The sequence below is a fragment of the Chrysemys picta genome, chromosome 10, assembly GCF_011386835.1.
Source record: "Chrysemys picta bellii isolate R12L10 chromosome 10, ASM1138683v2, whole genome shotgun sequence".
In the NCBI taxonomy this organism is placed as follows: domain Eukaryota; kingdom Metazoa; phylum Chordata; order Testudines; family Emydidae; genus Chrysemys; species Chrysemys picta.
Genome location: NC_088800.1, coordinates 17,622,441 through 17,636,083, shown reverse-complemented (window position 1 = coordinate 17,636,083; position 13,643 = coordinate 17,622,441). Strand labels below are relative to the sequence as shown.

Below are 13,643 nucleotides of genomic sequence, written 5' to 3'. Positions count from 1 at the left end.
CCTAATAATTCTGATATTTATGCAGAAAACTGTGAAGTTAATTTTTACACTGATTTTCACCTGTTTTTAATTTTTTATTATGAACACTGATAAATTTTAAACCACATAAAAATCAAAAATAAAGGGTCTTGCTCATATTTTACAGATAGCAATATGATTTGGCTTACTGTTTATTGACAAAAGATCAACAGAAGATATAATGTGTGATCCTGCAATCCTTTACTTCGATAAGTATGAGTAGTCCAATGACTGCCACTAGATTATGTATGTGAATGAGGACTACTTTAGTATGTAAGGGCTTTCAGGATCAGAGCCTGAGTTATCTGATTACTACAATGTAGTAATTTTACTAGAAATGTATCCATGGTCAAAATATGGCCTACTGATGACAAATCTGAAATTAAAAGTAAAGCTCAGTATTAATTTATTAAAACTATTAGAAAACATTACATGTGAGGGTCTCACTCCATGAGTGTGTGTATGTCATTGAAGCTAGTGGAGTTCTGCATATCGCTCTAGTTAAGTATATGGCATCTAGTGTCTTTCATCTGCCTGCACTTTGTTTGTTTACCAATACATTTCATGTTGATATTGGTCAGTATTTTTACTGGGGATTTTTTTTTCCAATCATGAGCTTTGATTTTGAGAATTGCACATGTAAATGGTCCATCATTTAGATATCCAAACCTTTTTAAAAATGCGAGGACTTCTTTGGTGTTTTTTGTACAGTAGGCATACTGAGGGCACTGCTGCACAGTGGCATCATAGTTAAACAAACAATACAGTTTCTCCATCACTGTTGCAGCCAGTAAATTTAACCATTTCTGCTTTGATATTATTTTAAGAAACCCAGAAGTAATTAGGAAACACCGAAAAACAATAAGTTAAAGAATTCAGTATGTGCTGTAGGATTGAGGCTGTGGACACAGCTGGTAGCTATCAATTATTCTTGGTTATTACAGAAAAATCTGACTCCTTCTGTAATCACATAAAAATCTGTCAACATTGCATAGTACTTCATCTTATACCAAGTGTCAAAAAAAGGGGGGAGTGTGTGGAAAGGAAATCATTTGGAATTGTGACCAAATATAAGGGCTATAATTGTTGGAGATGACCAGTCTTTAATATAGTGGGTTCTTTTTAAAAAAAAAAAATCCTTTTTCATCTTGCCAAATGCTTTAGTGGCAAATTATTTATGCATTAGGTGCATTTTCTATAGTTTATACCAGGCAAGATTCTCTTAAATCTTGAAATTATGCAAGAGGTCTGAAGTAATGACAAGAGCTATACAGAATAGGCTCTTTACAGCACAGCAAGAAACATGGAGATTATTATTTACAGTTTCCTTTTTTAATGCTCACTGTATAAAGAATGCTATGAAAGCCTTTAAAGAGATTCATCAGTTCCGACTGTGAGCAAATTCTATCCGTCTGCACAGACGCTGATCCTATTGACTTCCGTGGGAGGTTCATGTACATACCTGATGGCAGAATTTGACCTTACATGTTAGACAGGAACTAAGATTTTTTCCACAACAAGCGTGGTAGCTGTCTGTCTTACGGAAACTGCTGTATCACAAATACATTTGCTACACAATTACTATCTATAATGGTTTCTCACACTAATTTTTATTTGCATTTCTTCTCCTATTGACAGACTATAAATGGGAATATGCTGAGTGGAGTCCTTGCTCTGCTACCTGTGGGAATTCAGGAACTCACTTCAGAAGGCTGCAGTGTGTGAATTCCGAAGAACAAAAAGTGAATGAATCATTATGTGAAGACCGTCAGAAGCCAGTGGTTAGTTATCAGTCCTGCAACATACATGACTGCCCTGCCAGGTAAACCCCTTCCTGATGTGTTTCGATCTGTATTAATACTTCCTTTTAAAATATGCTCATGAACCCCTGAAATTGTTTCCATGTGTTCTATTGTGACTCTGAAATATACTAGCTTTTGTACAGTGATGAGTCCTAAGGCAAGGGAGATGTGAAGTGCTGCCATCAGCAATTACAGGGATACTAATTCTTCTAGAGACAGGGCCGCATTCAGTCAGAATTTTAAGCAACTTGATATTGGAACAGCAAGGTTCAGAGCTCTAAATTTCAAAGTATCTAGCAGAGGGGTCATCCTGAAGTCATTTTTAACACCAAAGTGGACTCTCAAGATGGAACAGTTTATATTTGTGGATTAGATGGTAAAATCCTTGTAAAACATACTTGCTTAAGGAAGTATTAATGGTAATGAATCAAACAGCTGAAATATCGATATACTTGCATATTACTTTTAGATTTAGATATATTTTGGCCATGCATCCTGTCTTAGACTTGAGACCTTCCCAAAATTTCTGCCAGTTTCCGAGTGGAATGGGGACATCCCCAGGGCTGGCTAATCTGTCCATGACGTAGCTCATGTCTAGCTCTGCTTGGGTTCACAAGGTGTTTGGAAGAGAGTGGTGCAAGGTGTTTTTTCTCTTCCTTGTGCACTTGCACAGGAGCCAGAGTCTTGGTGTTTGCACTTGCAGAGGACAAAGTTAGAGTGTGTTTAGCATCAGCAGTGGTGCTAGACAGCGGAGCTTGCCATGGACCATTGTTACACACCGGCTAGCAGAACAGGGTTGATGCAGAGGGGGAATATGTACTGTAACTGCTTATCTGTATGATCTACCTATCGTGTTCCTATAGGACCTATCACGATAGTATCTCAGCCTTTCAGACTGTGTTGCAGCTCCCTTTCTGGCATGCAGTTCCTCACCAATCTTGTTGGCCTTCTGGCTAAGTCAACTAGAATGCCTCTGGGGACTGCTCTTGGGACATGTCCATACACGTGATGCAGAGACACCAAAAGCTTTAGCTGTAACTGCCAAGAACTCAGCTCCAGTTTTACCACTCACCACGCCACTGCTTGTGAGGAACTTTCCTCCCTGTCAAAGTTCTGTTCCCAGCCTGCAGCAGGAACACTTGCTGCCACATGAATACAAGCACTCTGCATCTCCTGTCAGGAAAGGGCGTCTCCTAACTGCCAGCAATGTGAAATTCACAAGGGAGAGAAAACTCATGCACATGTGTTGGAGTTGCTGGTCATTGGAAAATTGTTGGAGGGAAGTGTTAAGTCATTAACTGACATTGTGGAAGTACAATTGCCAATATGTTCTAAAAACTTTGTATTCTAAATATATTAAAAAACAAAACATAGCAACAGATAAATAGAAGAAGAGATGTCTTTATATTTCAATATTGGCAGCCAAAAAAACAGATCACTCTAAATTGGGAGTCTGAACTCAAGCCATCCCATAACAAGTGAATTTCCTGCCAATGGAAAAATACTAAAATAGCAATAATAATCTGCAGGAGTTTGAGAAGCATGGACTCCACTGCAAGCTTTCTTCTAAAATCAGGCCAGTCGACTCAGGTGAAAGAAAGAAGGAGAGTAATGTAAATCCTTAGGGGATTCATGCACCTCTGAGAATTCCAAATACGTATGTAATGAACTCTGGCACACAACTTGGCAAACTCTATTAAACTGGTCCGAGAGCAATTACATCAAAACTCTCACAGTTAATTCATATGACAAAATATACTAATACCTAAGTTCTCTCTGACCTAAAATATTCACTAACGTGCTTTACCTTACTGTTTACTTGTATTGTGTATTTTGCATAGAATTATTAGAATTTTAAAATATATCTATTAATATGCATATAGTTAATTAGAATTAGAATTTTGCATTTGTTCGCATGAATTGAAATGTTTGTTTCCATATCGACAGTACTTAATTTTTTCTATATTTATATTGGTATTTTGTATTAGAGAAGAATGAAAATATTTGAGTATATTTCCTTAATAAAAACATTTCCTTTTATAAAAGAACCCTGTGTCCCTTACATAAAAAGGGCCTGCTGATCCCTAAGAAATGGGTCTATCAGGAGCTGCTAGTGACTGGCACAGACTCTCCCTTTTCCTGTTGCCTCCAGTATGGTCATTCACCAGGGAAGTTGAAAGCATTTGAACCTCCAACTCCATTCCCCACATAAGTGGCCTGTGCACTGCTGTTAACCCACTGTACCACTCCCAGGATGACTCATAGAAGTATATGGAATTTAAATGTAAAGCAAAAGTCGTAGGCACCGATTCAGCAAAGTATTTCAGCGTATGCTTATCTTTAAGCTCATGCTGAGACTTTAGCACATGCTTAGCATGTACTAAGTACTTGCTGAACTGGGGCCTTACTGACCTATTGTACAAATACTGTAAATTTGTACAGTACTTGAAAGAAAACTGAAATGAAGCAAAGAACGGGTGTCCCATTTTTAAAGGCAGTAATCCATCCTGAGTGGACAAACTACTCAGCCACAAGGGAACTAGATAATTGCTGATTAGAATAGCATATCCCTCCTGTTTTCACAGTTATGCTACATGTAATTTCCCAATTCCTATTTTTAGGTTGGATTTAGAAAAATATTAAATAGAATAAATTGAACCACCTCTTGCTTCTTCTGTTGTGCCTGTTGTTCCTAGCTGTTCAGATAAACACTAAATTATTCAACATATCATTTGATAGAAAAATGTTCAGCTCAGTCCTTTATATAACAAATTTTGGTGACCTGTGACACCTGTTACTTTAATTACATTTGGGTCACTACATGTCATCTTATAATATAAGCTGTGAAAGAGAGGGTCTGTTATTAGTTCAGAAAGAATCTCTAGATTCATAGATTTTTAAAGCCAGAAGGGACCATTATGATCAATGGTGGATTCTCTGTAACTTGAAGTCTTTAAACCATGATTTGAGGACTTCAGTATCTCAGCCAGAGGTTAGGGGTCTATCAGAGAAGTGGGTGGATGAGGTTCTGTGGCCTGCAATGTGCAAGAGGTAAGACTAGATGATCATGATGGTCCCTTCTAACCTTAAAGTCTATGAGTAATCATGTAGCCTGACATCCAGGATAATACAGGCCAAAGAAATTCACCCAATAGTTTCTGCATAAAGTCCATAACTTCTGTATGGCATATTTTCTTAAAAGGATGTCTTCTGAAAATCATCCCTATCAGTCCTGCCTCAGAAGAAACATTGCTTAGGAGGTCATAATACTGGCTCATATTTTTCTCATGTTAAGGAGCTGACTTTAGGCAAACGTCTGTAACTTGCAGCTACGATAGTAAGTTCCTGTAGTTTTTATTTTTAGAGAATTTGCTGTGATATACTATTGTGTTTGCATTACCTTCCTATTTACTGTCTGTTTCTCTTACACCCTCAGATGGGTAACTAGTCCATGGTCTGAGTGCTCTGCTTCTTGTGGTAATGGATTTCAGCAACGACAAGTAACTTGTCAACAAGCAAAAGCAAATGGCACTACATTGATGTTGTCACCAGTTGCCTGTGTTGACAAGGATAGTCCACTGGGAAAGAAAATGTGCACAGTTCATTCATGTACAGAGTGGATGATTCAGTCATGGGGACAGGTAATCTATCCTTTAAAAATTTTGACTGGAAACTCACTGTAAATACAGCTATGCCATCATACTGCGATCTTCAAATTAATGTTCTGACCTCCATGCTTGGTAGTTCTGTTACTGTTGGAAATCTTTGTAGATATTTCTTCATTTTACAGTAGTTAATATTATTTGTTTTGTACCTAGAAGGCCTTAATCGGCATTAGGGTCTGTTGTGCTAGGTGCTGTCCACAGGCATATAGGAAGAGCCCCAAAGGTGTAGCTGATGTTAGCTTTCAGACAATGTTTTACAAGTCTTGGCTCCTTTATTTTGTTATGTCTAGTAAGTTTATTTTATCAGTCAAAGAAAATTCTGTGGAAATGTAGGCTGGGTATATGCAAGTTTTATCTGACAAGTGAGTCCTGCACAGAAAACAAAACATACGCTTTGAAACCCTAACGTTAGCATCACTTTATTTTACAACCTGGTCCGTTTTTCTCTCCCTCCCTCCCCAAAACTGGTACAGTGCTTTTATTGCACTTGTACTGGAACCGTAGCTGAATCTGTGAAAAGGCAGGTGTGTGGATGTGCTTTAACAGTAGATGACACAATATTTTAACAAGAGGAATTGTGCTTTTTACTTTCATGTTACAAATTGCAATAGCTTTTGAATTTATGATGTTTTTTCAAGAGGACTGGGATGGTGTTTACTATTTGACCTTAATAAACATTTCAGAAACTTTTCCCTGAATATTCACTCAAATAGAATTGATTTGGGTTCAGCTATGATTATTTCCCTTTAATGTCCATCTTCAGCAGCTGTTTTAACAAAGGCATTTACCAGAAGAACTTGCTTGAAGAAATGGTTAATTTTAAGTGAATTTTAGAAACTATTTGTAAAATGCAGATTTTGAACTTGTACATGCAAATATTCATACTGAAAGCCTGATTCTAAGTGATGCATATAATCAAACATGAAACAGATTCATGTGCCTGATTCTAAGTGATACATATAACCAAACATGAAACAGATTCATGTGCCCAATCAAAATTAACAAATACAGTTTGAATTTTAAATATCAAATACTCACAAGAAACTGCTTCTGAGCAATGTACAGACCAAGAATTATTGACAAATAATTTCAAGTAATAATTTCAAAAGCGTCTCATGGACAATTCACAAACAACAACAAAAAAGGATATATTGGCAAGTTAAGTTTTCACTGTGAATTATTTTCTTAGCTCTGTTTACTACAGTATAACAAAGAAACAATATTTTAATGGACCATGCACTAATATCAAAACAAGCAGGTAACTTACATTTTATGTGGACATACATAAAGGTTATATTTGCTAACAGAAGATTTTTTAAATTTTATTTTTAGTGTTCTGGTCGCTGTGTAGGCCATGCTGTGGGTTTACAGCACCGTCACATTATATGTCAACATCGCAATGGATCTGTCGTTCCAGACTCTTATTGTGATGAAAGAAAAAGGTATGCAGTTTGAAGCAGTACAGAAACTGTCCTGCTTTAGATAATACTTTTTACTTTTAGTGTCTTTCATCCAATATTTCAGTGCACTTTTATAAACAATGAATTAAGCCAATCCCCCAGGAAATAGGTAATTATTATTATTCCAGTGCTACAGATTGAGTAACCTCCAGGTCTAGAGAAGTTAACTGACTTCCCAAGTGTCACTCAGGGTATGTCTACACTACCCTCCGGATCGGCGGGCAGCGATCGATCCGGCGGGGATCGATTTTTAGATGCGATAAATCGACTCCCGAGCACTCTCCCGTTGACTCTTGTACTCCAGTGCCACGAGAGGCGCAGGCAGAGTCAACGGGGGAGCGGCAGCAGTCAGCTCACTGCGGTGAAGATACCACTGTAAGTTGATCTAAGTACTGTCAACTTCACGTAGCTGAAGTTGCATAACTTAGATCGATCTCCCCCGCAGTGTAGACCAGGGCTCAGTATGTTAGTGGCAAAGCCAGGAATAGAACCATGGAGTCTTGAGTCCCAGTCCCATGTTCAAAGGACACTAGACAACATTAACCACACAAAGGACAATGTTAGTCCAGGATAGGGAGCAGGGTCCAGAAAAATCTAAGGATGATGGACAGGAAAGAGAGAGATGGAGAGAAAATATAGAATCAAGATGCTTAATTTTAGGTTAGAGATTGTATATGAGTTTTTTTTTTTTTAGGCATCACTTGAATTAATCATCACTGTTAATTGTAACGGAAGCTGAAAAAAATCAGAAATAAAACACCACCCTTTATTATTTCTGAATCCCCCTCATCCTTGCATTGAACCCCTCCCCTGCTGAAAGAGAGGGTAAGGGCACTACTTGTCAAACACCACAATACAATCCAAGCCCTACATTCCTCTAGCACAGAAAAGTCACTTGCCTTTTCACTCTTTGATTCCTAAATGGGCCACAGTGTGTGTTTTTGACTTAGAACAACTTAATGACTGAACAGTTCAAGAGAAATGGGGTATTTTTTGCTCTGTGACACACACACATTGTATATGATAGATTTTTACTTTTTTTAATATCCTACTGTATGTTTGGGTCCAGTAAAAAATTAAAATTAAATAGGTCTACCTTCTTGTAGAGGCCTGTCATCGTTTTCTTGTCATTGTTGAATTGGGCCTCTCCTGATAATCCTGATCTCAGAGTACTGTGCTGAAGATTAAGTTTTGTAAAATTACAAAGTTCTTCTGGGCATCATAATATGCAGCATATGGATCACTATGCTTCCTCTAAGTGTATGATGCCAAAGCTATACACCATTTTGCATTTAGGCCAAGAAATATAAAATTGAATAAAGATGAGCATATGACTCTGATGATCTGTTCTACAGAGCCGTGTTCTTTCTAGGCAACCTTTTGTTTTGTTTTTAGCTTCTAAGTAGCTCCCTGTTAAAGGAAAACTACAGCTTTGACATCAGAACAAGATCTTAATTCCAGCAGATTGTGTTGGCATATGTGGGATTTTTTGGCATGTGCTTAAGTGTTTTACTGAATCAGGGCCTACATAGAGTGGGCATAACCTCAAAAATTAATAGGACAATTTGCCCAATAATAAGGACTGACTTAAATTGACCTGTGGGAGGAAAAGTTTGTCCCATATGGGATCAAATATCTAGGTGAGTAGGTGAACAGATAATGAAAAGTATGGGAAGAACATGTAATCTGCACATATACATTTGACTTTTTATCATGTTTTTAGATTAATTAGACCTGAATCTGTGAATATTTCTCTCATAAAAGTGTTTCTACATTGTGGTATGTAGAGTAATTGTAGCCATGTTGGTTGCAGGATATTAGAGAGACAAGGTGGGTGATGTGATATCCAGTATCTTTTATTGGACCAACTTCTGTCGATGAGAGAGACAAGCTTCATTCAATAAAAGAAATTACCTCACCCACCTTGTCCTTCTAAATTGTGAGCATTTTAAAGCCATTTTCACTAAACATTAGGGCTGAAATCTTTGCCCCATAAACTAAATGTCAAAACTCCCCCTTACTTCAACAGGCCAGGATTTCACCCCAGAAGGTAAAAATGTTTGAGACGTTTTAGTATCAGTGGGAGGATGCTATTCTGTATTGAAGAGAGTGCTTATGTATAAAGCATCTATAGCAGTGGTTCTCAAACTGGGGCCGCCGCTTGTGTAGGGAAAACCCCTGGCGGGCCGGGCCAATTTACCTGCCGGGTCCGCAGGTTCGGCCGATCGCGGCTCCCACTGGCTGCAGTTCGCCACTCCAGGCCAATGGGGGCTGCGGGAAGCTGCGGCCAGCAAATCCTTTGTCACGCGCCACTTCCCGCAGCCCCCATTGGCCTGGAGCAGCGAACCGCGGCCAGTGGGAGCCGCAATGGGCCGAACCTGCGGACCTGGCAGGTACACAAACCGGCCCAGCCCACCAGGGGCTTTCCCTACACAAGCGGCGGTCCCAGTTTGAGCACAACTGATCTATAGCATTCAATATGTTAAATGGTGAATTTACTTTAAAATGAGGTTTTGTTTTCTAACTAAAAACTTTCTTGTTAATATTTTGCATAAACACCAACAATTTCTTCTGTCGCAAGGCAAAGGAGCAGTAGTTAAAATAAACTGGGACACGTTTCTTCTCATTTTGTGATGACTGATATATAACAGATAACTCTGTGCTAAGAAGCATCTAGCACAGAAATCTTTAACTATCGTGTTTTTTCTTCACAGATCAGCTGTCAGAAGAAACTGTTCTTCAGAGATGTGTGATGTGTATTGGCGGACAGGTCCATGGAGGCCCTGCAGCGTAGACTGTGGAAGTGGATTCCAGTCACGACGAGTAAACTGTGTACACAGGAAGAATAATAAAGCTGTGGCTGATCAGTACTGTGGGTGGAGGAAGAGACCAATGACCTGGCAACATTGCAATGTCACTTCCTGTGGCAGTACGTAAACATTTATTTATATCTGAGCATAGTCATAGTTTGTAGTAGTTATACTTAGAGAGCAACTCCAAACTGTACCCTAATGATTTTGCAAGCATCTGATTGCACATCAGAGGTAAAGCTATTTTCTCCAACAAACACTTCATTATCCCTGCTATACTTTTCTCCAGTTCTGGGTCACTTTGATATTTAAGAATTAAAAGCACCAGTTAAAATCAGGCATGTTATGGGTTAATCATATACAGGTTTCCCCTACACAGCCGTGCCAGTACAACTCATTTATGAATCTCTGAGCACATTGCTGATTTTACTAAATTGTGGGGTAGTTTTGTGAAATGAACAATATATGATGAGATTACCAGTCATTTTATTTGTGACAGCATCTGAACCCCTGTTGCTAGAGGTGAAATGCTAGCATAGTAACTGTTACCATCAAACCGTTGTTTGTGTGAAACTATGATGATTAGTTTTACTATTAATCCCTTATTCATTATAAAGCCTTTTAATGTTTAAATATATTTTTCAGAAGGCGAATGCAAGGATACAACTCACTACTGTACATTTGTAAAACATCTAAAGTTATGCTTAATAGACCTCTACAAACAAAGGTGTTGTCAGTCATGTCAAGAAGTGTAATTCTTCTGTGGAAAGTTCATGATGCTGCAGTGAAGAGATGAGAAAACAGGTTCATTAAATCTAGACTGTTCAAAGAATATACTTGTAAATAAGACAGTAGGCATAATAGTTAAATGGATACATGGGACTGATGAAAAATAGCATTGTAGATTGATATGCTTGAGAGGAAATTTTGCTGGAAGCGTACATTGGCCACTTTACTGCAGTGGAACTTGTAATGTTTCAAACATTTTCATGTCTGGATTAAGAGGAGAATATCATGGCACATCATCTGTAGAACTTCACAGGTCATCATAGTACAATTTTATTGGGGGGAAAATAACATTATCTAAAAAGGACCGGGTAATGCTTACTTCCCTTTACTTATAAGAAAGTCTAAGTCACAAAATCCTTTGAAGAATTTTGGAATGCAGCAACTGATGTCACTTTTTATTTTCATTGTGTTATCAAATTTAACAAGATATTTAAATTTATAGACGCATTGGCTTATAGCTATAAAGTTTTTGGCAGTGATTACATTTTCATAAACAGCCTGAGCTTAAACTATGAATAAGGGTCAATCTTACAGGACAATAATAATCTATTATTGAGATCAGCTGTCGGCTGAATACACAGCAGTACATTTCATTTTTCATTCCTGTATTTATGTATATGCACTGTAGATGCTGTTATGATTTTCAAAACAGCAATGGATCTGTTTTTGAATAAATGAGGTGTCGTTTTCCTTTGCTCCTATTCTTGTTCTCCAGTCTCACTGAAATATGATCAAAGTTGAGGCATGATTAATCTTCTCTACTGATTTTAAATCAGACTCAAGACTTCCTTATAAGAGCTGTGAATGAAGTGTTCATGAGCACTATTGTCTTGCACATAGTCAAATGGGGAACTAAAGCCAATAACGGGCCAAATGTGCCTGTCCAACTCTATCCCTTCAATAAATATTTTATATTTTCCAGTCATGGAAAAAAGTGAGAGGAAAGAGTTGTTAAATATGAAGAAAAATGTGTAAGAAATCAATTTCATTCAAGTTGATTTTTCATCATGACCATTATCCATTCAAGTCTTTTGTGTGTGAGTAAATTCTGACCATGACATTCTTAAGTAAATCTTTTTCTGGACTGCAAATTATATGCCTGATTGGGCTAAACATTTTGCTTTATCAAAGAGAAGCCGGCACAAGGCTGAAGATGGCATTTTTTTTCTTTTGCAGCTTCCAACTGTTGCTCAAATTGGAAGCCTGAATGCATATCTTGAATTGGACCCTGCGTTAGTAGATTACTAGACTGCATTGAATTGTGGTTAGTAGGCATGCTGTAAGAACAATTTTAGAAACAGTATTCCTATACCATGGGTTTGCATCACTGAAAATTAGACTAGCACTACTGTATAGAAAGTGTTTAAAGTGGGCAGTTGTGTCCTTGCTGACTGCAAAGGGAGGATATTCCTGGTCATTACCTTTTTAATCAATAATGGGTCTTGATTGCTTAAGCAGTTTTTTAAATTAAAAGAAAACACTTGTAAAATACTTTTGTATATATTTATTGTCTGATTTTAAAGTGCAATATTTTGTTTTGTACAGTGTGTAATAAAGATTTTGGGACATATATTTTTCTTATTACCAAAATTTGTTATTCATGTTTTTCCTTTGTATTTAAAGTTTTTAAATGTTAACCCATAGCACTCCTTTGCTGCTGTTATTTTATCTTTGGTTAAGTATGCATGCTGTTTGGAGACAGTGCTGTAAATGATTGTTATTGCAATTGGCATGACATTCCTCTAGGTTATTTTTACTGCTACTCCAGTAACCAAGGAGGCTAACATTTATCTTTCATTGATATTTCTGAAATAAACTCTACTTTAGTTATTCATCTGCATTATTACACAGAGATTGTTTATTAAGGTCATTTTCATAGAAGCTATGTGGCTGTCACCAGTCTTGCGTTACCATTCTGTTCCTTCCCTATTTTTAACTTCTCAAAAACAGCGATATTTCTCTCATTTTGCTGGTTTCTGGACCAGATCTTCAGCCCCACTACAGTCTGCCTGGCACTGCTCTAGAGATGCGATGCAGATGTAAAACTGCCTTACATAGGTAGGAGACTCTTCCAGTACCAAAAAACTCTTGTGAGCAGCTCTATAATACACTCTCATTCTTTCTCTCATTCACACCTTATAACTCCTGGCATATGGAACATGTCTGGGGGTAGAGGGGAGGAGATAGCCAAAATGCTGCTGTGCGCTTGCAACCCCAGCTGCTGAAACAGCTCCTTGGACGCCATTGCAGATGGGTGTGAATTAGAACACATCTGAGGCTGTTGTAAATGGCAATGAGCACTGAACCAGTTCCAGAATCAGGATTGCATGTAAATGTGGAGTACAGCCCTTCCGCTGGTCCCTGCTCTGCTGAGGAAATAATGGTGTTTGAAGAGTAATCCTAGATGTTGTTAATGAAATACTATACATGGAATCCTATTTTACAGTATCCTTTCTGTGCTGCCAACTCGCTCTTTTTCTGAGTATCCTTTAGAGATAAGGAATTCTGCATGACCATTTTACAGACCATTTTGGTGGCCTGGTGTATAAAATGTCTTAGAATTATGATTGAGCCTGTTTCAGTAATTTTTCTGCTTTTTCATCTTTGAATACTGAGGCACTGTAAAATCTTGATTTTAACGGTCAAGAAGGATATTTCACTGGGAATATTAGTATTCCAACCTATTTATTCTGACATTTTTAATACCAATTTGTATAGAGAAGAATTGACATGAAAACTTGAAAATGTCTGTTGCTGTAGGAATCTTTATAATACCAAAACTATCGGCAGCACTGTGGGGCTGCTGTGCTTTTGATGTTGTTATTCCTAGAAGCATCACCTCCAGTATTTTCAATAGTAACAGCAGAAAGGCATAGGGTTGCCAACTTTCTAATTGCTGAAAACCAAACAGCCTTGCCCCACCCCCTTCCCTACCCCTTCCCTGAGGCCCTGCCTCTGCCCCCGAGGCCCCGCCCCTGCTCACTCCTGTCCCCCCTCCCTCTGTAACTCGCTCTCCACTCCCCTGTCTCCCGGGACTCACCTGCTGCCTGCAGAGCCCGGCTGGGAGGAGCTGACGCAAAGCCTGACTGCCTGCCCAAT

The 13,643-nt window shown here is 38.3% G+C and overlaps 1 protein-coding gene across 9 annotated transcripts in view; it reads left to right on the top strand.

Annotated features, from left to right (window-relative positions):
* The window catches only part of ADAMTSL3 (ADAMTS like 3), a 262,575-nt gene extending 250,197 nt beyond the window's left edge, over positions 1-12,378 (top strand). For 8 of the 9 annotated variants that reach the window (XM_042845687.2, XM_042845686.2, XM_042845685.2 and 5 more), the window contains 5 exons: positions 1,657-1,840; positions 5,257-5,461; positions 6,818-6,927; positions 9,660-9,874; positions 10,401-12,378. In XM_042845687.2, coding sequence (XP_042701621.2) covers positions 1,657-1,840; positions 5,257-5,461; positions 6,818-6,927; positions 9,660-9,874; positions 10,401-10,510 — 824 coding nt within the window. In that variant the 3' untranslated portion in view covers positions 10,511-12,378. The remainder of the gene's footprint in view (positions 1-1,656; positions 1,841-5,256; positions 5,462-6,817; positions 6,928-9,659; positions 9,875-10,400) is intronic. The other variant, XR_010590971.1, reaches the window with a different exon arrangement.
* Positions 12,379-13,643: the final 1,265 nt, after the last annotated feature.